This window comes from Delphinus delphis, chromosome 19 (genome assembly GCF_949987515.2).
Source record: "Delphinus delphis chromosome 19, mDelDel1.2, whole genome shotgun sequence".
Taxonomy (NCBI): Eukaryota; Metazoa; Chordata; class Mammalia; order Artiodactyla; family Delphinidae; genus Delphinus; species Delphinus delphis.
In genome coordinates this window covers 24,795,298-24,819,161 of record NC_082701.1, presented here as the reverse complement: position 1 = coordinate 24,819,161, position 23,864 = coordinate 24,795,298, and the positions used below count along the sequence as shown (strand labels likewise).

The window sequence follows — 23,864 nt, the reverse complement described above, 5'->3', positions numbered from 1 at the left end:
AGATGAGAGAGAGAGAGGCAAAGTTTTCCGGATCATGATGGTTTGGGGATTGTTAGAGGACAGAGAGCAATTTTGAAGGACACCCCGTTTCGGCTGCTAATCCAGGGGGATGGGGGAGATCTGATGAGGTCAGTTTTGGATGGAGCCCAGGTCTTCTGGCCCCCAGTCTTTTCGCCTCCTGGCGCTGCAAGCGACGACTGCCCGCGGGCGTGCTCTCCCAGCACCAGGGAACACAGCAGCTCGGCTGGCGACTGAACTCGGAGCCGGAACCTCACGCTCCCGGCGGTGGCGGGCGACAGAGGGCGCTCCCGCACACGCTCAGGCCGCTCTGGCCCAGCCCGTCTCAGTGGCCGCGGAAGGTGACGTGGACACGGAAGTGGTCGTCGTCGTGGCTGCACCGGTGGGAACGGGGCGCAGGGCTCAGAGGGCGGCTGGCGGGCGGACGGGCGGCGGCGGTCTCGCACCTGCGGCGGCCGGGGACGCAGGCTTTGTAGGTTGGGTGCGACGAGCGGCTTCTCAGCCCTTCTCTTGCCCGTCGGAGCCGGGACTCGTTCAGCCGGCGTCACCATGACCAAGGCCGGTAGCAAGGGCGGGAACCTCCGCGACAAGCTGGACGGCCACGAGCTGGATCTGAGCCTCAGCGACCTGAATGAGGTCCCGGTCAAGGAGTTGGTCAGTACAGTCCCGCGAGGCCCAGGCGCCCACCCGCGACTGGCGCTGGCCCCTGCGTTGGTCGCCTTCTTTCGCATGCCTCAGTCTCCATGGCTTAAAATGAGGTGGGGGGAGTGGGACTAACTCCCCGGGGGAGGCCGCGTCCGGCCCCAGTTTTCTTCCTGGGATGTACACGTGTCACTTTGGCACAGTTCCAGAAGATGGGAAGGAGCTGCTTGTCTGGCTATGGGCTTTTTACGGGTCAGGAGTGAATCTCCCCCCCCCCCCCCCCATTTCAGGGGCTTTCGCAGCGCTCAGCTCCTTGCCCGACCCAAAGTAGGAGCCCTCAGAGCGCGATTGCTGGATGTATTCGGAGAATGAATGAACAGATGAATGAATGACTTGGTGCAAGTAGGCCTCCGGTTAGACCTGGGTGTGGCCCAGACCTGGCTTTTCTTGGAAGCCAGAAATCCCAGCTGGCTGCCCCAGCCCTGAGGCATGCTTCCTTGAAGAATGTGACATCTCACTGCTTGGTTGGCAAAGTCTCTTCCCAACTCTGAAACTGGTGGGAATCCGCACCATCGTGGCCCACCCCTCCACCCGCCTACTCCCGTACCCCCAACCGGGGAAACAAGCCTGAGGCCCCAGGGACGTTACAAGACTAGTTTGTTGCCAAAGTGGAGTTAGATGGTACATCCCTGCTTTGCCCACCTGGTTCCCCACCCGCATCCCCCACAGTAGCCTCCCTTTGGATGACCTGCACTTTCCTCACTGCCTTTAACGAATTATATTTGCGTTTGGCACTTGGCCCAGTCTTCTCTCTGCCTTGGCTGCGTAGTATGGAGGTTAGAATGGGATTCCCAGTTCATATATCAGCTTCATTGCTTAATAGCTGAGTGCCCTTGGCAAGCTTAGTTATCCTTTAAGCCTAGATTTCCTCATGTATAAAATGGTGATAATTATTCCCGTCGCATAGGGTTGTTGGGAGGATTAAATAAGACTGTAATGTAAAATACTTGGCAGGTAGCAAATGTTGATGCATGTAACTATTACCACGGTGTACTTCCCACTGTGATATCTCAGACTTCTTTAGGTGGTCAAACTTCATGCTTGGGACTTTGACATTTGGAAAGTCCACGTTGGCCCAGTGTCCTTAACTGATATTTGCCTTCTTCCCCGCCCCATGTTTCAGCACAGCCCTAGAACTGCTGTCCGAAACCTTTCACTCCAGGCCTCCGGTTGGGGCAGCATTGCCCCTGGGAGAACGGAAGGGTCAGTTTTGCTGAGCCTCTCCATCCCAAACCCCATGGGAAAACGGAGCTGGGTTGTGAGGGCCTTGATTTCACTCTGCATTCACTCACTTACTCATTCATTCAGGTACGAATCAGCCAACGGGTATATTGAGTGCCTGGCAGACCCTGAACTGGAGAATATGGAAATCACAGAGCTATATTAGACACAGTCCCTGCCCTGAAACCTAATAAGGAGCAGTGCTAGAGAGAATCTTAAAAGTGCTGTGGAGAATTTCTGAGAATCTGGTCTTTTTTCCTTGGATGTTCCCCAGCCACATCCCTACTGTGCATTCTTCTCTAGGTCGTGGGTGACTGGCTCATTTTTCCTTTCGTGTCTCCAGGAACATTATACTTCAGTGCTATTTTTTGTTTTTAAAGGCCTTTTTTTTTTCCTTTGTTGAAAAAAATTTTTTTAACATCTTTATTGGAGTATAATTGCTTTACAATGGTGTGTTAGTTTCTGCTTTATAACAAAGTGAATCAGCTATACGTATACATATATCCCCAAATCTCCTCCCTCTTGCATCTCCCTGCCATCCTCCCTATCCCACCCCTCTAGGTGGTCACACAGCACCGAGCTGATCTCCCTGTGCTATGCAGCTGCTTCCCACTAGCTAGCTATTTTACATTTGGTAGTGCATATATGTCCATGTTAAAGGCCTTTTCTAATCATGGGAACTTTCTGTGGAAAATGCTTCATTAGCAGATGTCACTGAATTGTTCCATGTGTTGATCTGACATTTTGTTCTCATTCCCTTTCCTAGGCTGCCCTCCCAAAGGCCACCATACTGGATCTGTCCTGCAATAAACTGACTGCTCTACCGGTAAGACTGGCAAGCAAGCATGATTCCTTCTAGAGCCCTGCTGCTTCTCCTTCCTGTCTGGGGGAGTTGTGTCATAAGGCATAATTTCAGGATAGGCCTGCAGGCAGGCTACCACTAAAAAGGGCTAAGCCCTTCTGCACACACGGCTCACGGCTCACCACCAGGAGCTATGCCTGCTATCTCCATTTTCATTCGAGCTGGAGCAGCTAGTAAAAGGTAGAGTCAGTATTTGCGCATAGGTGCCTCTGACTTGGGGCCTCCTGGACTGTTACATCACAGTGTGTGAGCCCAAGGCCAAGGTGTTCTCTCTTTGGGTCCTAGTCGGATTTCTGTGGCCTCACACACCTGGTGAAGCTGGACCTGAGTAAGAACAAACTGCGGCAGCTGCCAGCAGACTTTGGCCGCCTGGTCAACCTCCAGCACCTGGACCTCCTCAACAACAGGCTGGTCACCCTGCCTGTCAGCTTTGCTCAGCTCAAGGTAACAATTCATGACCCAATGTTTCATGGCCAGGTGTGGCAGAGGCCTCGGGGACTGAGGGAGTGTGGCTGTGAGAGAGGCCGAGAGGAATACCACCTTGTTGTCACAGCCTCAGACGGCTTTCCCTGCGGCCGGAACAGAGAAGGGCTTTCTTTCTGCTCGTTTTGTTCCACTTTGAGGGGCTCTTTATGTGAACTCGGGCTTACCAGGCTCTCTGCCCCATCTGTTTAGAGTCTGAAGTGGCTGGACCTGAAGGATAACCCCCTGGATCCTGTCCTGGCCAAGGTGGCGGGGGATTGCTTGGATGAGAAGCAGTGTAAGCAGTGTGCCAACAAGGTAAGCACGAGGCTCCCCAGCGGCTCCTTCATACGTTCCCCTGGGACTTGCCTCTGTCGCCTCTTGTTTTCCCCTCCCAGGGCACCCATAGCTGTGTCTTTTTTTTTTTTTTAAAGAAGATGTTGGGGGTACGAGTTTATTAATTAATTAATTTAGTTTTGCTGTGTTGGGTCTTCGTTTCTGTGCATGGGCTTTCTCTAGTTGTGGCAAGCGAGGGCCACTCTTCACCGCGGTGCACAGGCCTCTCACTATCGTGGCCTCTCTTGTTGCGGAGCACAGGCTCCAGACGCGCAGGCTCAGTAGTTGTGGCTCACGGGCCTAGTTGCTCCGTGGCATGTGGGATCCTCCCAGACCACGGCTTGAACCCGTGTCCCCTGCATTAGCAGGCAGATTCTCAACCACTGCGCCACCAGGGAAGCCCCAAATAGCTGTGTCTTTTAAAGCACGAAGGTCTCTGAAAATGTCTACTCTGAACCTGTCAGGCAAAGGCACCTTTGTTTCTCTCTTTACAAGCAGTAGAACAATACTGTCTTCTGCTCTACTGCAGTACTTCTGTTCCTAGAAATCAGGACCTTGCATGATCCAACACTGCACTGTTGACAGTTGTTTATATGGAGCAAGAGGGTTAGGCACTGTAGCCTTTCTGAGTCACAGTTATTGAATTTTGATAATAAAGGTGTTGTTAGTATTTGTAAGTTTATACCTGTAAACAGACACATCCTGGGCACATCTGGCATTTGACTTCAGTTGAGTCATCTGACAGGAGGACGGAACTAACTGGCAGCCTGGAAGGCAAATACTGCCAATAACCTTGAAGGTGCTTTGCATTGTTTCTTAAGAACAGCACTGTACGCATCTCTCAAAAACTCTAGCTACAGTCATTTCTTCCCTCCAGCTTTAGAACAGATTGCTGCTGCTTCAGCTGAGCACCAGATGACTGACTTGGCTATGTTTAGGGGGCGTTGTGAACACAAAAGAGTTAACTTTAAATGCTAGATTAATGTAAGCGAAATGTGTGAATCTTGGGAGTAATGGCCTTTCTTTTCTTATCGTTAGCTCAGGGCTTCTTAGATAGTCTCATCATCTGTGTCACCCACTGTTACAAGAAACCAAGCACAGCATCAGTGCATCCAAGAAGCCAAGGCCACAGTTTGCCCTCAGCTGGGAACAGTACAAGTGATCAGTGAATCCTGTTCTGAAAACTTGCTGCTTTAAGAATGTTGTCTCTTCTGAAGACTAACAATAGCTACCATTGCCTGCTCTTCCTCTGTTGTGCATGCTTTGCATGTTTCATCTCATAACCCTCATGAACCTGGGAAGCAGGTGTTACTTCTCTATCTCTGACCCGAGAAACCCTCAGTATGCAACACCTTTCATTGACCCATTTATTCATTCAACTAATACGATATTAAACCAAAGTTGCTGATATTCCAGTTTTTGACCTACAAAAATAACTTTTGTTGAGTGTAAAGGTCTTTAGTATTCACAGATATTTTCCAGACAAAGCTCCGGGGAGCACGGTGCGTTGGGGACGTGGTGAGAAGCCACGCTCCGGCACCGCTGCCCTCTCCTGCGCACACCTTTAGGCACGTACAGGAGTGGCGTGGGCCAGTCAGAAGGAGGTCACTTGTCTCCAGGAGTTAGTTTAGGTCTCGTCAGTTCTGACCTTGTGGGTGCATAGTAACTAATCAGCTTGGCACATAGAAAAGCACCTTTTAAAAATAATTGGTTAGTTCAGCAGTAATCACCAGGTGCCTACTACCTGCTGTGGACGGGGATAGGTAGACAAAAGCGACCCTCCAGGGGCTCTAGAAGAGCCTCTCCCATTTCGGACTGGGCTGTGTTGTCAGGTAACTAACTCCTGACGTATTGTAGCCAAGCTAAAAGGGGCGGCTCTTAAACGTCCAGGTTCTTTATTTAGCCAGTTTTTACCCCCTAAAGCCAACTGAATGGTTGGTGCTTATATAGAATTCAGAGTTCAGGGTGAGACAGGGACTCTGAACTTGGGCCCCCTCTCCACATCATGCTTGACCTTCCTCCAGATCCTGCAGCCCCTTGTTGAGCGGCCATTTTTTAGTAAGCTTGACCCTGGAGAGGTGCCAGCTGGCGCAGGTCCTGGCTTACTTGGGACAGGGTTCCTTGTGGCTTTAAGCCAGGCTCTTGGAGGGAGTGGCTTTTGCAGACCTGCTCCTGTGTCCCTCTTATGATAGATGTGGGCATGTCTGAAGTTTCCATGAAGTAAAATAATTACATTTGAATACATGTCTGTCCTGCAGGTTGTCTAGTGCAGTAGCGAAACAGAAAATTAAGACAATTTGCTGTGTTCATTTAGAATACTTGAGCTTTTCTTCTCTTATTAATGCAGTCAAGCAACAGTGTTCATTGAGCTCATAAAATGCCTTTCTCTTACAGCTCTCCTGCCTCTGTGCACTATACGTAAGAGGGACAAGCTCTGGCCTAGGAACTCAGCAGACGTACACGCTCAGCTGTGCTACTTTCTAGCCATGTGACATCAGAGCCTGGGTTTTCTTCCTTATTTTTACAATGGGCATCCGGTCAGTTGCTCATCACACCTGTATTGAGTGCTATAACTAGCTAAATGCTGTGCTCACCTGCAGAGCTAAGGACAGTAGTCCCTAACCCTTAGGGAGCTTACAGTCTAGGATTGAGATGGATAAGAAAACTCCCACCAGTGGGAGGAGGGGAGCCTGAGGCAGCCAAAAGAGGTCAGGAAAGTGTCTTAGAGGAAGTGCTGTCCCTGTTTAACACAAAAGTTGCTGGGAGAATTACATGAAGCGATTGTAGATGGCAGGACTCTCTAGATTCCAGTTGGCACTGTGTTTCACAGACTTCTTTCCTGACCGCTTTAGTGAACTGGGCTTATATGGCTCTTCTCTGGCTAAGGTTGGTGCAGTGAGGACACAGGATAAGGTTAACTTCATTAGCTCTGCACAGCTTCCAGGGCCTCTGGTGATCAGGGCTCCTGAAAAGAACAGTCTCTTTTTTGAGACTCCCCGCAGTGATGACAACTGCGTTGAGTAGCTCAGCACCCTCCTCTCCCTTTGCAGGTGTTACAGCACATGAAGGCTGTGCAGGTGGATCAGGAGCGAGAGAGGCAGCGGCGGCTGGAAATAGACCGAGGTAGGTGGCCACCCGCCTCATGCTTGAGGAGCTAGGATCCAGGATAGGAGCCGTGCAGAGCAGTGGGGAACAGCGTGGTGGTAGATGGCAGCATCTCTCCAGTCCTGGCTTCTCCACTGAGCCCCACAGTCATAGTCAACTGCTTATCTTTCTGTATGCTTGGAGGGTTAATAAGTATCTCAAATTAAACATGCCTAACCAGATCCCCTTCAGCACCTTCTGGTGTCCCCCCATAATGGGAAATCACCATCCCTTTAGTTATTCAAGCCTGAAATTGGGAAGATGTCCGTGATTGCTTTCTTCTGTTACTCTGTTACTATGTCTAGTCTATCAGCAGTGGCAACTCCAGTGCCACCACCGCAGTCAAGCCTCCAGCCGGTGGACTGCCACAGTACCTCCTAGCACCATGTCCTGGCTCCATACTTGTGCCTTCTCCACACAGCAGCCAGGGAGATCTTTTCAAAACACAAATCACTTCTGCCGCTATTTGCTTAAAACCCTCTCATGGCTTCCAACTGAACTTAGAATGAAATTCAAACTCAGTAACATGGCCAACAAGGCCCGCCATGACCCAGGCCTGCTTGCTTCTCTGGCCTCGTTCCACACACCAGGGAGAGAGTGCAGTTACCGTCAGCCACACGATCCTCTGTTGTTGCTTGAACACACCAAGAACTGTCTCATCTTAAGGGCTTTGTTGGTTTCCTTTTCCCTCAGGTCTTTACGTGGCTGCCTACTGGCTGCCTGCTGGCTTCATGTGGTCCTCATCTGTTGCCCTAGGTTAACCTTAACCTTTTCAGAACCACTCAAACGAGAAGAGCCAACCCACCTGCCACTCTCTGTCACATCCTCAGTTATTTCCTTTATGGCACATATCACTGTCTTTTTCCCTCTTTGTTCACTTGTTTATTGTTTGTCTCCTTCTGTAGAAAGCAGATGACTTAGGCACTAGAGCTTGACTTTTCTTCACTGCTGTATCCGAGCACTTGGAACAAGGCCCGGCACACAGTAGGTGCTCTGTTGACGAGCCGGCTGACTTCTGAGCCCGCTTGCTGGAGGACTCCCGTGGTTAGAGGGACACGTGTAGTACTGATTACAGGCGGCCCCTGAGATTGGAACCCCTGAGTTGTGACCATTCCCTGTACACGCATGGCCGCTGTGCTGCCCATGTTTACTGTGACCACTGCTGCTTTCGCCTCTGGATGGCACATGTTCTCTCGAGGCTGGGCAGAGTGTGTTCTTGGCATTCTTGGTGCTCAGCTGGAACTTGGAGCTTGTTTGTATGTGGAAAAGCAGTGGAAAGCTACAGTGATAAGAATAGTACTATTGAGCTCCATGATAGTTCAAATAGGCTTTTGAGCCCTAAAAGGACATTTAACCACCATTTGTGGCATTCTGGCTTTGGAAAAATGTGCTTCAGTCTTCCAAATAATTTGGGAATGCATTTTTAGAAACCAGTAATTTGTAAGGTGGGTGCTGTATGTAAACATTGAGCTGTGGAATAAATCGGAATGTTACATAGACTCCTGAGTTGAAGTCTAGGGTACCCTCTGACAAACTAGTAGTCTTGTTTTTTCAGGAAAACATTTCCATCTTCTCTAACCTTGAACCTGAGCGCTCCCTTTTTCTTCCTGCCCTCCCCATGCCACATTCCTTTCCGAAGCTTGGGAAGATGGGACTCCCATAGAATCAACACCTCCCTTGTTTCCTCTCCTCATAGTTGAGTTGTGCAAGGCTGTCAGTGGCTGTGTCTTCTGAATTAGTACCTAATTCTAAAGCAGCATCAGACTCATCACCCATGCCTTTCTTATGCCCCCCACCCTTGTTACATCACCCTAATCTCTGCTGCTTGTGGCTAGGAATCCCTGAATAAGAATCCACTGAGCAAACCCTGAGAGCAGCTTATTGTATTTTAGGGAGGGCTTACTTCCCAGAGAGCAGAAAGACAGCTGTTGCCTTTTAATGTATCTTATGTGATCCACAGCATAAGGGAAGGGAGCCTGAATCCATAATCACTTGAGAAAGCACACTGGAGGTTTGTGGGAGAGAAGCCACTTTTGGGTATACTTTCTCATAGAGGCCGAGAAGAAGTGGGAGGCCAAGCAGCGAGCTAAGGAGGCTCAGGAGCGGGAACTGCGGAAGCGGGAGAAGGCGGAAGAGAAGGAGCGCCGGAGGAAAGAGTATGACGCCCTCAAAGCAGCCAAGCGGGAGCAGGAGAAGAAGCCTAAGAAGGAAGCAAATCAGGCCCCGAGTAGGTTTTTCTCTCAGTTGCAGGGTTCCAGGAGGGGTGTGGTGGGGACATGGCTTAGGTTTCCAGGCATGGCTGAGTGAGCGAGCGAGCGAGCGAACAAGCTTGCAGACCTCGTCAGGTACAGCATACTCTAAGGCCTGGGAGTAACTCAGAGGGTCCACTTACGGGGAATGGGGACCCTCCTACTGCCCCGAATGGTTTGTTTCCCCAGTGTCACATGCTTATGTGCAGGTATTTGGGTCAGATGTAGCTTAGAACGTTTCCAGAACAGGGAGTTGCACTTTTTGTAAGGGTTAGATTCTAAAATCACCCAGAAAGGTGAAGATTGCATATGATCACATTACTCTTAAAAGTCCCTGACGTCATCCGGGAAGTGGACTGAGCTTTTGAGTGTGTGCCGCCGTCTCAGTGGTGCCAGCACTGCCTGTGATTTTCTTTCCCAGTTGGACCCGATCACTCTGTGTGGTGAACACCAGGGGAATCACTTGGCCTGCATTCGTGGAGCCATGTCGTATATAAAACACGTTAGTGTTTTGCCTGAATATGTCCCGTTGGATTTGTGTAGCAATGTGACTCGATGTATAAGGGAGGACCGTATATCCTCTGGGCCAGAAGGGACACCTGAGGGAGAGGAACCCGAGCAGGGAAGCTCTGTGGGGAGGGAGGCCTGCAGGGCCTGTCCCTGCTTGCCCCCGCTAGCCTTGAGCAAGTCGCCCAACCTCACCACCTTTCTGTTGCCTTGTGTAAATGAGGATCATACCTCCTTACAGATTAGTGATGGGATTAAGTGAGAAAAACCTATGACAGGATCATGTAGTTCTTGGAATGTGGGTGTTCAGTCAGGTTTTTAAAAACTTTGCCTAAAAATCTCAAAACCATTTTTTCTTCAATAATTATATTCACTGCAGACAATTTCTTTATATATATCAGAAAATGGCAATCACCTGTAATCCCCTGTTCCCAGCATTAATCACTGTTACCAATATGGTATACTTTCTTGCAGGCTTTCTTTTTATAATAAAAACATTAACAATATTCATAACTTTTGAACCCGTTTCCCCGAATGGGCAGCACTCTACCCACGCTTGATGCCTCCTGATGGGCCCCTCCCCTTGGTCCTAAGGGGCCCGGGTCATCAGCATGTTATGGAGAACTTAGGACCCTGGGGACTGTGTGCTAAGTGAAACATCCAGAATGAGATCCGGTTTTGAATCTACTCCCTGAGATCCAAGGGAGAAAGAGTTCATGTTTCAATCTCTGCATAGCAAAGTTTTTAAGAGCTCAGATGGTCTAGAAAACGTGTTCTCCTCAGAGCTGGGGGAGTTTTCATCAGAGCAGAGGGGTGTAAGTGGACGTGCACGGAGATTAGCATCGACTGCAGAGTGTGCGTCCTTAAACTGACTGGACTTTTTGCCTTCTGTGACTTTGTCCCTCCAGAATCTAAGTCCGGCTCTCGGCCCCGGAAGCCAGCACCCCGGAAACACACTCGCTCCTGGGCTGTGCTGAGGCTGCTGCTGCTGCTGCTGCTGCTGTGTGTGGCTGGCGGGCTGGTCGCCTGTCGGGTGACGGAGCTGCAGCAGCAGCCCCTCTGCACCAGCGTGAACACCATCTACGACAGCGCGCTCCGGGGCCTGCGTAGCCACGACATCCTCCGGTGGGTCCTGCAGACCGATTCTCAGCAGTGAGCTTGTCCTCCACACCTGCTGCCTCCCAGCCTTGGAGCTTGGATTCCTATGGAATTGGGTTCTGTTGGACACACCTCTTTTTAGTGTCAGACCTACCTGCCATCATCACATGGCTGCCGTTTGGTACTTGAGACCTCCTCTTTGTAAGACTTCTTTGTTCCTTAGTCAGGGTTCCCTGGTGGAATAAGGAGAAATAGGAGGTGGGGCCAGTTACCTGCATGCTTAAAAGAATAGGCTTGGGGTGGGGAGAGGACAAAACATAGCCTTTTCTAGTTGTTATACAAAGCTGTATAAAGGCAAGACTCATTTCTACTAAAGGTCAGCTGTCACTACATTTATACTTTTGTGTGTCACAAACCCTTTCTTTCATTCCTCCCTGGGGAGCCAGGGCAGATCAGGAGGCAGTGTGTTATTGGGGACTAGGGGAACACCATACTCAGCAAATCTAGTCTAAATTGGGGGGGAGGGGCATACCTATTTTTTAAGGACCTCAGACATTCAGATATTTTAACAGTCATACAAAATCTCAGGCTGTGACAGGACTTCCAGACCATCCAGTCCAATGTAACACTTGTAGACAGGGAAACTGAGGCCTTCCATGACTTGCCTATGGTCTCCTAGCTGGTTTGAGGCAGAACTGGATTCCCACCCTGGTATCCTTTCTTCCCATCATTTTGCCTCCTTTATCGTGTACTGAGAGAACAAAACTTACACCAGAATTGTCTCTTGGCTGGAGTATAGAATCTTTCACGGGAAACAGATTCACGACCCAGATAGAAATCTCATAGCCATGAGGGTCCTGGGCAGCTCTTGTAGAGTCCTGCGGCACTTTATGTGGCTTCTATAAAATGGGGGTGGTCCAGGCTCCTGGCGTCAATTTGAGAGCATTAATTCCCTGATTGCCAATAAACAAGAAGGTGGACCCTTGCAAAGCCACATTGTCTGTGACAGCTCTCTTACATAATCGGTGTGACTAAATACCTCATAGGCAACCTGAAAACTAAAGCTTCATAAGAGACTGAGGTTTAGAATTGATTCTAGATATAACTACACAATGAAGGGAAATAAGTAGCATCATGGAGTTTAAAAGTGGTACACTAACGACTTGCATGAATAAGGGCAGAACTGTCCATTCTCTTGTCTGCCAGACTCAGCATTTCTTGCTCTGTGGCCTCCTTTGCCTCCTTTCACAACAGTTGGATGAAGGGATCAGAAATGGCCGTCACGGTGCTCATTCACAGAAGACTCCCGATTCCCCAGGGAGAGCAAGAACCTGTCATGTCCAGAGACAGAGTGGGGTCCGTCTTTTCGGCACTAGTGGCCCATGGATAAGACTGACACTTGTGACCGTCCTGACAGTGGAAGAAAAGACTTGTTCTTTTCTCCCTCAGGGAGAGCTCTGCTGCGTAGGCCCACACCTTACCCAGAATCACTACACATTCCTTTGGTCTTCCTCCAAGCTCCAGAGCCATTGGTACAAATGCTTTATTGAAACTAAACACATAGTACATAAAATGAGATTAAGAGAATACAGAAGTCAGCATAGTGATCAGACCTCCCCTGTTCCTTGGCTGCCTGAGGCAGCTTCCGTGGACGGGAGGAAGGCGGGAGCACGTCCAGCCTTGTCAAGCAGCCCGCCGAGGGCAGTTCACTTGTGACCTCAAGATTTGACGCTGAGGTTCTTTTGGATTTTTACAGTTATTAAATACGTGTCTGAGTGGTCTGTCTTTGTTCCTTTGTATTTTGAGGGCTGGCTGGGGCAGGGGTCGGGGTGGTTTGTACGTGGCAGTTGACTTGCTGGGAGAGGAAGGCAAATGTGAGCATCTCAGCCTCTGCCCCAAGCTGACAGGTAGGGACACTATCGCAAACAGCGACGCCCAGGAAAGCCTGTTGTGGGCAGGACCCAGGCTGTGCTGCAGGAGATGCTTCTGATCCCTGCACTGTAGTCATGCTCTGAGGTCGGGGGGCTGGGGTGGAAATCAGCTTTTCATCCCTGTCCCTGAGGGCTGGCATCAGTCTGCACTGTCTAAAGAGAGATCTGGCTGCAAAGTGGTCATCTGAAGGTAGATACGCCTGGAGAGCTCTGGTCCAAGACGGCGGGAGGTGGCTGTCACACCTTCCCCACGGCGCACCTGTATGTCTGCAAGCAAATTCTGGCGTTCTTGCTCAGAAAAACACCGCTTATAAGCCTGAAAGTGGTAAATGACCTGTTAATACCATACCACCCACGGTCATTCCTCATCTGTGAATAAGTGACGGGAAGCTTGGGTTGGGGGATGAGAACCGTCCTCCCTCCCTGGTCAGTGTTGACTCTGATCTCAGACCCGCACTGTTGACTTACAAGGCATTCCTGGGCCCTCACCAGTGCTGTCCATGGAAACTGGGAGTCCACTAAGGCCACAGTGCACTGGGCAGTGACCCCTGGAACGGCATACCTGGATCAGGAGCTGTGGGGAGGGATAGGCGTCCACAACGGCACTGGCCATTTCCAGGCTGACTCGGTTCAGCTGCTGAATCTGTCTCCTCCAGACCACTGCAAGCCCCCTGCCAGAGCGGTCCACCTTTGCCCCTCCAGCCCAGTCACTCTCCGGGCAGAAGGAGAAACTAGCTTGATCTCGGAGCTTCCTGCAAACAGCACAGTTGAGCTGCAAGTCGCATGTTACTGTGCTGCACCTGTCCCCTTACCTAGGAACTTAAAAACCCTCCACTGACATGGGAAGAGGTGGGAATGATGTTCTACCTGGCCAATTTGAATGCTCATTCTGTCCCCTAGCAGTGCTAGTTGCCGATTCCCATAAAAATGACATCTATTCATCAAAAAAGAAGTTACCGGGAAAGTACGAGGCTCTTGCTTGCATTGAGATTGGGGTATCTTGATCGGGGAGGCAGTGTGCATGGAGGTTAGCGCAGAGCACTGGGTATCAGGCAATTTGGAGTCTAGTTTTGGTTCTTCTGATTTGCTAGGAACTTTGACAAGTCGGTCTCTTTAGGCCTCAGTTCCCTCAGGTATAAAATGAGGGACTTGGATTGGATTGTCTCTGAGGAATCACTGATTTTAAATTCTGACTATGAACAGCCCTTGAGCTAAGTAGGCTAAAAAATTGTTTTACAAGGGCTTGTTTCATTGTGACCTGACCTGCAATGACTTCTGGTAAGTTGGCCCACTGATAACCCAGTACCAACCTGCAGAACACAAACTTACACATAAGCTACAGGAGAACATTTCAAAGGGACTGAGCTTGGGGGCTCTTTCCAAGAATTCCCAGGGTTAGGTCAACTCCTTCTGCCTCAAACTTGAGTGACAACGGGCTAGCAGCAGATTTCAGGGGAAAGGGACATCATCTTTGGGTACCAGAACGACTGTAAAAGACAAGGCCAAGCAACCGAGCCAGGACCTGGGGGCACTCACTTGAAGGGCGCCTCAGCCACAGCCTTTGTGAACGCGCACGCCAAGTCGGCCAGCTCCTTCCAGCTCTGCACGATTCGAGCCTGGGCTTCTGTGTGTAGCTGCAGATCTACCAATGCCTAGAAACCCCAAAGCACATGGACTGGAACGGTATGCAGAGGGTAGTTTGAAACGGTTCTCCTCTCACCGTTCACTGAAGCTGCACCCCAGCCCCTTGGCTCCCCGTTTGGCCCCTTCTCTCCTACTTAGTGCCGAGGTAGAAAGTCGTGTCCAGCAGGCATTTTACTCTTTATCATGGTGAATCGGGTTAGATGACAGTGGGCAGCCACGATGACTCAGGCAACAGAAGTTCTTACCTCTTCCATGTCTACCCTGGTCACCACAGCCGCTGTGCTGGCCTCCGGTTGTCTCTGCTTCTCCTTCTCCTTGGCCTGTTCTCCATTTGCCACCCCCTGTTTCCTTCTCCTTGGAGGATTCGGAGCCCTGGAGCAGGGAAGGAAATCAAAGAGCGGCAGCTCCAGGCCGAGCTCGGGCAGAAGAGGTGTGAGAAGATCGGACCAGAGAGTCCCACAGGGCTAGGAGGGATGCTATTTTGCAGAGGGACCCAGATCTGGGATGAATAAATTCACCCCCGTTGGCCTAAGAGCCGCCCCTTTTAATGCTAAGTCTCGAGGACAAATCCAAACCTGAAGCATTTCTCCGGATCCACAATCACCAGTGACAGAGCTTTCCCAGCTGTCCTTGCTGTGATGTCAGTTACAAAGCTCCGAAGCGTTTCCTTCCCTTCCTTGGTGCTGCCCAGACTCCCCTGCGTGAAGGGGCAGAAATGCATGCGTGCCTGCTCCCTGCAGTCAGCCCTCCGCCCCAGCCTCAGCGCCTACCCCTCTGGCTGTGCCCACCTGCTTGAAGTTGTAGATCATGGACACAAACGCCTCTGCCAGGAGCAGCACCAGAACCATCGGCTCCTCCACCCAGTCCTCCTCTCCATCCTGTCAAAGGGCGTGGAACCCGGCAGAGGGAGGCAGGTCAGCAGGTGCTTAGCACCTGCGAGAGAGACCCAGGCCTTCTGGGTGAATGACTTCATCCCCATCAGCCTAGTCCACTTTTTTTTTTTGCGGTACGCGGGCCTCTCCCAGTGCGGAGCACAGGCTCCGGATGCGCAGGCTCAGCAGCCATGCCTCACGGGCCCAGCCGCTCTGCGGCATGTGGGATCTTCCCGGACCGGGGCACGAACCCGTGTCCCCTGCATCGGCAGGCGGACTCTCAACCACTGCGCCACCAGGGAAGCCCAGCCTAGTCCACTTTGCATTATCATTTTTCTTCTGGAATGAAGTCATGGTGGCAAGAAATAGTAACCCATAATCCCGTCCTTCCCAGTCCTCAACTGTTCAGCCTCAGTGCACGGCACCTCTGAGGCAGTGAGTAAGAAAGGAGCATTAGTGAGTTGAAACGGACTGAGAAGTAACTGCCAATATTTCTCTGCATTCTGAATAGGGGAATGGAGTGAAGGAAACTCTTCCAAAGGATTTGGAACAAATAAGTAACTTGGGCTTTGAGGGTAGATGCTAAGCTGAGTGGCCCTTACACATAGGTTTTGTGTGACAAAGATAAGAATCACCAAGGAAACTTCAGTCTGTGAGAGCACCTCTTCGTCGCCATACTAGGGCATAATCAAACACAGCCAGGGCCGCGTCACGGTCCACAATCCTACAGCAGTACAGTATTACAGAGTAGCCGTGAGCAGGGCTTGTGCGGAGTTTTCTGATTAGGTCCCTATAAGCAAAAGCCAAGACCCATAATATTGCAAAGCACGGGTGGGAGGAGCTCTGGGTTCTAGTCCCTCCCACCCCCCCAGCCACTACTCAGCTGTGATCCTTAACAAGGCTTTCAACTTCTCAGGGCCTCAGTTTCCCCACCTGTGATGTGGGGATAAGAATTTCTTCCTTATAGGATGACTGCGACAGAAACGGGCGATTCCCCCCCACCCCCCAAGGGGCGTTTGGCAATATCTGGAGACATTTTCAATTGTCACAAGTGGGACAGGTACTGTTGGCAGCTACCAGGTAGATGCTAAACACCCTACAAGGCACAGGACAGCCCAGCACAACAGGGAATTAACCAATCCAAAATGGCAGCTGTACCCGAGGTGGAGAAACCAAGTTAAAGCCGTTATCGTCCTGAGGTACGGCGCTGTCCCTTATAGTTTCCTTGCACCCTGCCCACACCGTGGGAAACAGCCCCTTTACTAAATCCTCCTCAAGTTATACTCAGCTGAGCGTGCTACCTGCTTTCCTGCTGGAGCCCTGACTGATGATATATCCTTTAGAGTAAAAGCGTATTTATCCTGTAACTCTACGGAGGAGAGACAGCAGCCAGAAAACCCCTACCTCAGTGGACCCAGCCCTTCTCCTCCACGTGATGCTGCAAGGCACGGCCGGCGCCTCAATCACACAGCAGCACTCCATGGACTGGAGTGCTCCGAGGAGCTGGCCCCCACCTTCCGTCTGTAAGAGCACTGCAACAGATGGGAAAGGGGCTGTCAGTGGGGCCCAGAAAGCAGTTCACCCAGCATGAGGTAAAGAAAGATGCCTGCAGGACCTGGATCCAGCAGCACAACGATATGCTTCAAGCATTCCTCTGGCCTCTGAGCTTTCAGCCTGTTAACCAGGGCTGCCTTCTTCTTCCTTTCCTGTTGCCTCTGGGTGCTTTCCTTTCGGCCTGCTTGTCCCCGCTGCTGGCGTCCCTGTGAGCCTCTCCTCTGGACCTTCTGATGATGCTTGGTTCTCTTCTGAGGCGGGGGTACCTCAGCACTTGTTTTAGTTACTGTCACGCCATTGCTCTGGACAGAGCAGGTAGTTGGGTAGGCTGGCGGCTCATGGCTTGGACTGTCTACCACAGGGTCCTTGTTACTCGACACACACCTCTCTGAGGTGTCACAGAGAGGAATATCACGGATCTTTGTGAAGGGCTGGTTTTGCCAGTCACGTGATGCTCCTTCATTATTTTGATGATCTAAAACCCTTTTAACTGGGGAGCTGGAGTCCTCAGGGCTCAGCTGCTTGTGGGTCAAAAACTTACAAGTAAGTCTCTCAGCCAGGGGAGCAAACTCTTCCTCATCCTCACTTCCACTGCTGAGCACCCTGACTGGCTCTGTTCGTGTGACAGTTTCAGCTGTCTCTGGAACAGGTGGTGGATCTCTCAATTTTGGTGATGGAGGACAGGAGGCCTCAGAATCTGAGATGTCAACCACTACAATCTTCTCCTCCTTCTGAGGCTGCCTCCTCTTTGTTGAAGATGGTTCCTTCTTCAGAAAGGCAAATGTTGGCAACTCCTCAGACTCACTCTCACTGGAATCCAGTGAGAGTGATGACTTCTCTACAGCCATCAATATGTGCTATCAGATTAATTCCCTAAAAAGAAAAGAGAGATGAGACATAGACTGTAGCACTGAATTCAGTCCACTTGATGTGTTCTATGGCCAAGCTTTAAGGAAATAAATGATACACAGAGAAAGAGGATATGGTCCCAACACGGTCAATCTGGAACTCAACAGCTATGTCTGTAGTCTAACAGGAAACCTTCTCAAATCCTTTCTAGGTCAAGGTGAGGTTTAAACAAAGGGGAGGTTACTATTAAAAAATGTTAATGAGGTACGAACAAGACTCAACACAACCTCTTTGCTGACCTCTGCATGTAAAATGGAGATACCAAGAGTCACGCTTTTTTAGCTGAGTATGTGAATTTTGTGACTGCCTTCTTAGCAAAATATTTTCAAGGTTCATTTATGTTGTAGCATGTGTCAGTACTTAATTGCTTTTTATGATTGAATAACACCTCACCGTATAGATATGCCACATTTTGTTTGTCCATTCATCATCGGGTGGACGTTCTGTTTGACTCCATTTTGGGCCATTTTGAATGAATAATGCTGCCATGAACATTCATGTCCTAGTTTTTGTGGGGATGTTTTCAATTCTCTTGCAGACAGATCTAGGATTGCCAATTGCTGGGTCGTGCACAAGAGTCATTCTCTTAACAGATATTCACTAACACTGTAGGTGTGACCCGAGATGAGCCAGGTAACCTCTCTGGGCCTCTCTTTTTGAGTAAAATAGGGATAATAACATTACCTACTTTACAAGATTGTAAGTAGTTTAAAAAAAGAAAAAGCATGCATCTACAGAGCTTACTTAGTACAGTATCTGGTACGCAGGAAGCGCTCAGTAAAGTAAGCTGAACGACTAGGGAGACCTCAGCCCTGTCCCCGCACGGGCCTCGGTAGATTCTGGCAAAATGCGGGGGTCGGACAAGCGGGCCCCTGCTGCGCGGGCTCCAAGCCTCTCCCGCCAACAGGGCGGGCGACTCGCCCACGCACCGCGGCAGAAGCGCCGGACGCCCCGGCCACCGAGCCTCTGCAGCGCTGAGCTCAGGAAGTAAGCCCTACCCGGTTCGCCCGCCCGGCAGCGCTCACCAGCAACTTCTCGCGTCACTCTTTCATCCGCCACGCATGACCCGGAAATAGATCTCCGGTAGCGGAAGCAGATTTCTCAGGCCGGAAGCGAGTGTAAAGCCAACATGGCGTTAGCTGTGCTGTCGCAGAGGACGCGGACAGCTGGTAAACGGCCGCCGTGGCGGTCGCCGGGAGAGGGGTGGAGGCGGAGTGGAGACCTTGCAGGGATCTGGGGGCTTGGAGGTCGTTCCCCACGGATGACCCTGGGGGCGGGAGGGGACTGGGGGGAGTGTGCGGGGCCCACGAGGTTTGAGGGGTAGTCACTGGTCGTGTGACAGCTAGGGCGCGGAGCACGTGACCTTTCCCTGCCAGGCGTGCAAATACAGCTTCCCTAGGGGTGGGTGACGGTTCTCCGCTTCCCCTGTCTCGGTTTGTTTGGGTCCCATTATCTACAAAAATGGGCTACTGCTTTTGACACATAGGCGCGCAAAAAGTTAATCTGTTCATTCAGCAGATTGAGGTCTTTGTGCCAGACACTGTGGTAGGTGTTGAGGATCTCAGCAGAGAAGATGAAGACATAGTCTCTACCCGCAGGACGGTTACTTCTAATAGATAAGCACGTAAATAGTTGTGAATTGTTGCAACTACTGTGACAGAAAGGGAAAAATGTGCCTGTGTCTTTTTTTTAGGTTGGGTGGTCAGGGAAGCCCTCTGAGGAGGTAACATGTAAGTTAAGACCTAAAGGATGACCGGAGGCCTGGCTTTGTAAGAGAGTGAGGGGCAAGAGAATGACTCGACCCAATTTTCCATTTTGAGAAGCAAACTATTGCTCTTATGTGAATTTAAAGGGAGTAGGAGTGGTAAATGAGGAAACCAGGCGGGAAGCAGTAATGGTAGCCCTGAGGAGAGATGATTTAGTCAGGGTGTTAGTGTCAGTGAACTTGGAGGGAAATGGGTGGATTTGAAATCCGTTTTGGAAATAGGATCCACAGAGCTTGCTGGTGAACTGGATATGTGAGATCAGCAAAGGGAAGGAATCTGCAGTGACTCTTTGGTTTCTGCCTGAGCAGCTGTGTAAGTGGTAGCATCATTTACTTTGAGGAAGATGGGGAATAGGGTGAAGGGCAAAGATTCGTGAGTGAGGTAAGTTAGGTAAAGCAAAGTCCAGTTCCTGAAATTGAGTGAATAAATGAATAGGTGTTTAAAGGTAGGTAGATCCTGGTGCTGGTCATTTCACGTGTTGTCTCTGTAAGTCCTCATCTCTGGTCCTTTGCCCCAGCTAGTCTCTGTTCTCATTAAAACTTCAGAAACCTAGGTTTTAGGAACTCTGAACCTATAGACTCCAGGACCCACAAGCCTTCTGTAAAGACTCTGGCATGACCCTGATTAACCATAGCTGTATCTGGAGACCTGAATGCTGGGACTGCCATTCCTGGGCTTGTCATATAGCACAGGGCTTCCATCCTGGTCATTATGAATTTTAGTTCACTTTCCCTTTTAAAATAAATACCACTGAGCACTTTGGAATGAGTCTGGAGAGGTCAGATTAACAAGGGCAGGGTGTCAGTCTTCTTGGTTGGACCTGTGCTTGATGGACTTGCCGAACAGAGAAAGGGCCCAGCCTTCTGAAATGGACAGGAGCCTGCGGGAGTCACCCTCACAGAGGCTGCCCTTTTTGTTTACAAGTATCTGATGTGCAGTGGATGGGTGATGGCTAAGAAAGTGGTGGGTGAGGTCAAAGCAGGAGCCTGTCTCTGGGTGTCCTGTTGCTGGGCTCTGTGGTCTGGCCCCTCCACAGTGCGTTGAGCCTTGAGGGCATAATGGTGAGTGAGGCTGAAACAGGCAGCTCTGTGGTGTCCTCTTGCTGGCTTCTGTTTCTGTGGTTTTGTTTCTCTTCAATAGGACTGGATGTGTCAGGACCAAGGGCACATGGTGTTTATTTTTTTTCCAATAATATTTTACTCCCTCTCCTCAACCCTAGGCCACACACAGACAGCTCATGTAGTGCTTGCTTACACCATGGACAATACAAGAATGACTTATCCCCTGTCGTGGGGGAAGACCAAGGACCTCAGACACTCCCCGAAACCCACAAAGTCAAGTTCTGCTCACACATCTTCCTCACCTCCCCTGACACTGCCCCCTGCCACCTCTCAGCTTAGCAAATGACCCATTGAGGCAGAGAAAGAGTCTGATAGGGAGCCGCTCTGTTTGAACAACATTTCTGTTCTCTCTGCAGTTACCGCCCTGCTGAGCCCCCCTCAGGCTACAGCTCTTGCCGTCAGATATGCATCCAAAAAGACAGGCGGCAGCTCTAAGAACCTCGGTGGAAAGTCACCAGGCAAACGCTTTGGCATCAAGAAAATGGAGGGTAAGGGTGTGACCTGGCTTCCACTTTCCACTTAGCACCCTACCCTGCTGTCCTGGCGTTCCTTTGAAGAGCGGGCAAAGCACACAAGTGCCCTGTCCTGTACTCTCCATTTTGTTCACCAGAACATTTAGTTCCAAATTGAAGAAACAGATAAGACCTGAGGCAGGGTGGAGGGGCTGAGGAAGAGCAGATAGGTGGGAACCTTGGCCATGCGACTGGAGAGGAGGCTGCCGGGTGGGAGACAGGGGCTCCTTGTGTCAGACTGGGAGTTGGTCTTATCCAGGGGCAGACTTAGAAGTTGGTATGTAGCATTTGGGCCAGGAAGGCGAGGGCTGCCATGGTTTCTTAGCAGTTCGCTGTGTTATCTCATCGTGGGGGCCCAAAGGTAGCACACATGTGGACTTCTCTTCTAGGTCACTATGTTCATGCTGGCAACATCCTTGCGACTCAGCGCCACTTCCGCTGGCACCCAGGTGCCCATGTGAGTTGCTCTGTCCCCCCCCACCCCCGTTTCTTCTTCACCTCTCCATGCTCCTGAGCATAGTAATTGTAACAGTTGCAGTTATTGGGTGCTTACCAAATGCCAAGTGTCATGCTGATTCCTGGGCCTGCATTATCGTTTCATCCTTACCCCATCGCTAGGGTAGGTAGGTGTCATCTCTGTTTTACAGGTAGGATGCCAGGAACTTAGAAGAGGGGGGTGTGTAGTGACAGAGCTAGGATTTGAACCAGGTCTGCTTGACTCCCAAATCACTTTTTCGCTTTGGTAATAGCATTAGCTTGGTTCTCTGGGGTCTCCTTTCTAACCCCCAGTTCTTGGAAGAGGATATTTCTAGTGATTTAAGATATTTTTTTAATCTTGGGAAACTAATTTCAATTTATTCATTTTTTATTTTTAAGAATTCCTCCTTTGATTAAAGTTATTATTAGATGGCTGAAAGATAACTTGAATTTAATAAAATAGAATTCAGTTTGTGGGCCAGAAATTAGGTCCATACCAGGCAGGGATTTCAGTTTCAGCAAGTTGGTATTACTTGCTGAGGTAGGAAAGTTCTTTAACACAGATCTGTACTATATTCTTTACATTATTTAAAATATTAGTTTAGTTTCCTCTGTAATCAATTTCCTTCTGCCTTCTTACCTCTTTTTTGGCAATTTTAGTAGGCACAGAAAGACTGATAGTAACCTATAATTATTTCAAAAATGCTAATTTGTATGTGAATTGATTGTATGTGTAGTAGCTTTATTTTTTTTAGAACTTGAGACATGCAGTATGTGGCTGTGGTAATTCTTCAGACTTAATAAAATAATGACAACGATAATAAAAACTAATATGTTGTGACCTGGGCAGTATTCTAAGCTCTTTCTGATTATTAACTCATGCAATCCTCAAGATGAGCCTATGAAATAGTTAATATTTATCTCCATTTTGCAGATGAAAAAAGTGAGATACAGTGAAGTAAATTAACTTGCCCAGATCACACAATAGTAAGTAGTAGTGCTGGGATTTGGACCAGTCTGTTCGTTTAGTCAGAGAGATATTGAATAATACTGGGTAAAAATTGCCACACATGCAATCTCAAGTTCTAAAAGAAAAAAGCTATGACATGTATAGTTAAAAAAAAAAGAAAAGAAATATGTAATACACAGTTTATTTCATCTCTTTGCTCATATTTCTCTCCTGAACATCAGGGTTAGCGATAGTACCTACTTCACAAGGTGAGAATCAAGTGAGTTAATGTATATAGTAGGGCTTGGAACAGTGCTTACACACAGTAAGTGTGACGTAAGTATCAGCTGATATCATTTTGTTTAATTAGTGTATGCATTATCCATATAGCGTTGAGCCTAAACTTTATAGATCACCATATAGATGAAAACGTATATCAGACTAGTGTTGTGTTAAGCCTCAGTGAAGCAAACTCCCAGGAGCAGTGGTTAGAGACATTTTCCCGGGCCTGGTTTGGGCATCTATCCAGCGTGGCTTCTGGCCAGCTGCACAGATATGGGTCCAGGTATCAGCCCTGAGTAACCACCACGATTGGCTGTTGGAGTTTTCTTTTCCCGCCTTTGTGATGGAGTAATTACCAAGCAGTGGGAAAGGGAACCTGAGGTGGAGCTTTCTGAATCCTCCCCTTTGGCCCCAGGGCCTGAATCTTTGTGAAGAGTCTATCCTAGAATCCTGGGATGGACCCCCTGACTGTCCAGCTGACCAGGTCTGTGTGTTGCAGGTGGGGCTGGGGAAGAAGAAGTACCTGTATGCTCTGGAGGAGGGGATAGTCCACTACACTAAGGAGGTCTACGTGCCCAGTCCCAGCAACTCCGAGGCTGTGGATCTGGTCACCAGGCTGCCCGAGGGGGCTGTGCTCTACAAGACTTTTGTCCACGTGGTTCCTGCCAAGCCTGAGGGCACCTTCAAACTGGTAGCTATGCTTTGACCTCCTGGTTGAGGCCTTTGGACAGAGACTGGAGCCCAGGTGACAGGAGAGGGTGGTACCAGACGTCATCAAGGGTTGGAGTGACGACAGGTCTCTCAAGGAAGAAGTCTGCTTGGTGGTGACTGCAGGAGACAGTAGACTGTGAAGTGACTGGCTGGGAAGCCCTTTGGGAGACCTGACCTGGGGCCAAAAATAAACTTAGCCGGAGTCGTGAGTCTCTGCTGTTTGGGGACAAACCTGGATGGAGTGGCTTCCTGATCTGTTATCTGTGTTCTCAAGTGCACACAAGGGGGGGCCTCAGAGCAGGAAAGAGGCCTGTCGGTGTGGAAATGAGAAGAGGGGGCTTCATTTTGAGGAGGGGATCCCTTTAGCACCGTCCCCCGAAGGGTAAGGAAGAGGAGGGCTTATGCTTGAGGGTGTTCCTGCGCCTCCCCCTCCTGGATCCCACAGAGGTCGCTGGGGAAGAGTGGGCGGGGGGCGACCAAGGGGCCAACAGAGGAAGCCAGTGTGGTCATGTTCCTCTCCTGGAGCCACATTCAGAG

General features: G+C 49.9%; 3 protein-coding genes across 6 annotated transcripts; 2 read left to right on the top strand and 1 right to left on the bottom strand.

The window, feature by feature from the left end:
- Nucleotides 1-435: 435 nt before the first annotated feature.
- On the top strand, nucleotides 436-12,377 carry LRRC59 (leucine rich repeat containing 59). The gene is made up of 7 exons (XM_059997360.1): nucleotides 436-672; nucleotides 2,708-2,767; nucleotides 3,089-3,247; nucleotides 3,479-3,583; nucleotides 6,652-6,724; nucleotides 8,799-8,972; nucleotides 10,410-12,377. Exons 1-7 carry the CDS (start codon nucleotides 568-570, stop codon nucleotides 10,655-10,657), a joined length of 924 nt encoding a protein of 307 aa, XP_059853343.1. The 5' UTR covers nucleotides 436-567; the 3' UTR covers nucleotides 10,658-12,377.
- Nucleotides 12,373-18,571, bottom strand: EME1 (essential meiotic structure-specific endonuclease 1). 4 transcript variants are annotated; one of them, XM_059997358.1, is made up of 9 exons: nucleotides 18,535-18,571; nucleotides 16,662-17,473; nucleotides 16,451-16,578; nucleotides 14,963-15,052; nucleotides 14,750-14,871; nucleotides 14,420-14,546; nucleotides 14,067-14,182; nucleotides 13,093-13,282; nucleotides 12,373-12,846 (listed from the first exon to the last, which is right to left on the bottom strand). In XM_059997358.1, the coding sequence occupies exons 2-9, from the start codon at nucleotides 17,446-17,448 to the stop codon at nucleotides 12,670-12,672; spliced, it is 1,737 nt and encodes a 578-aa protein (XP_059853341.1). In that variant the 5' UTR covers nucleotides 17,449-17,473; nucleotides 18,535-18,571; the 3' UTR covers nucleotides 12,373-12,669. The 4 variants fall into 4 exon arrangements, with proteins under 4 accessions (XP_059853341.1, XP_059853340.1, XP_069396187.1 ...); XM_059997357.1 differs by having other exon boundaries at nucleotides 18,508-18,552; XM_069540086.1 differs by having other exon boundaries at nucleotides 12,373-12,797; nucleotides 18,508-18,552.
- A 13-nt stretch (nucleotides 18,572-18,584) lies between these two features.
- On the top strand, nucleotides 18,585-23,566 carry MRPL27 (mitochondrial ribosomal protein L27). The gene is made up of 4 exons (XM_059997361.1): nucleotides 18,585-18,678; nucleotides 20,753-20,884; nucleotides 21,298-21,365; nucleotides 23,116-23,566. The coding sequence occupies exons 1-4, from the start codon at nucleotides 18,639-18,641 to the stop codon at nucleotides 23,320-23,322; spliced, it is 447 nt and encodes a 148-aa protein (XP_059853344.1). The 5' UTR covers nucleotides 18,585-18,638; the 3' UTR covers nucleotides 23,323-23,566.
- Nucleotides 23,567-23,864: the final 298 nt, after the last annotated feature.

Bases quoted from the DNA above. Each gene is read 5' to 3' on its own strand.
- LRRC59 (XM_059997360.1), top strand. From the start codon at position 568: ATGACCAAGGCCGGTAGCAAGGGCGGGAACCTCCGCGACAAGCTGGAC. The intron at 673-2,707 runs GTCAGTACAGTC...TCCCTTTCCTAG, and splicing joins AGGTCCCGGTCAAGGAGTTG to GCTGCCCTCCCAAAGGCCAC. The intron at 8,973-10,409 runs GTAGGTTTTTCT...TTGTCCCTCCAG, and splicing joins GGAAGCAAATCAGGCCCCGA to AATCTAAGTCCGGCTCTCGG.
- EME1 (XM_059997358.1), bottom strand. From the start codon at position 17,448: ATGGCTGTAGAGAAGTCATCACTCTCACTGGATTCCAGTGAGAGTGAG. The intron at 15,053-16,450 runs GTAGGGGTTTTC...GCCCTTTGACAG, and splicing joins GAAGGGCTGGGTCCACTGAG to GATGGAGAGGAGGACTGGGT. The intron at 12,847-13,092 runs GTATGCCGTTCC...TACCACTTTCAG, and splicing joins CCCCACAGCTCCTGATCCAG to GCTTATAAGCGGTGTTTTTC.
- MRPL27 (XM_059997361.1), top strand. From the start codon at position 18,639: ATGGCGTTAGCTGTGCTGTCGCAGAGGACGCGGACAGCTG. The intron at 18,679-20,752 runs GTAAACGGCCGC...TTCTCTCTGCAG, and splicing joins GCAGAGGACGCGGACAGCTG to TTACCGCCCTGCTGAGCCCC. The intron at 20,885-21,297 runs GTAAGGGTGTGA...CTTCTCTTCTAG, and splicing joins TGGCATCAAGAAAATGGAGG to GTCACTATGTTCATGCTGGC.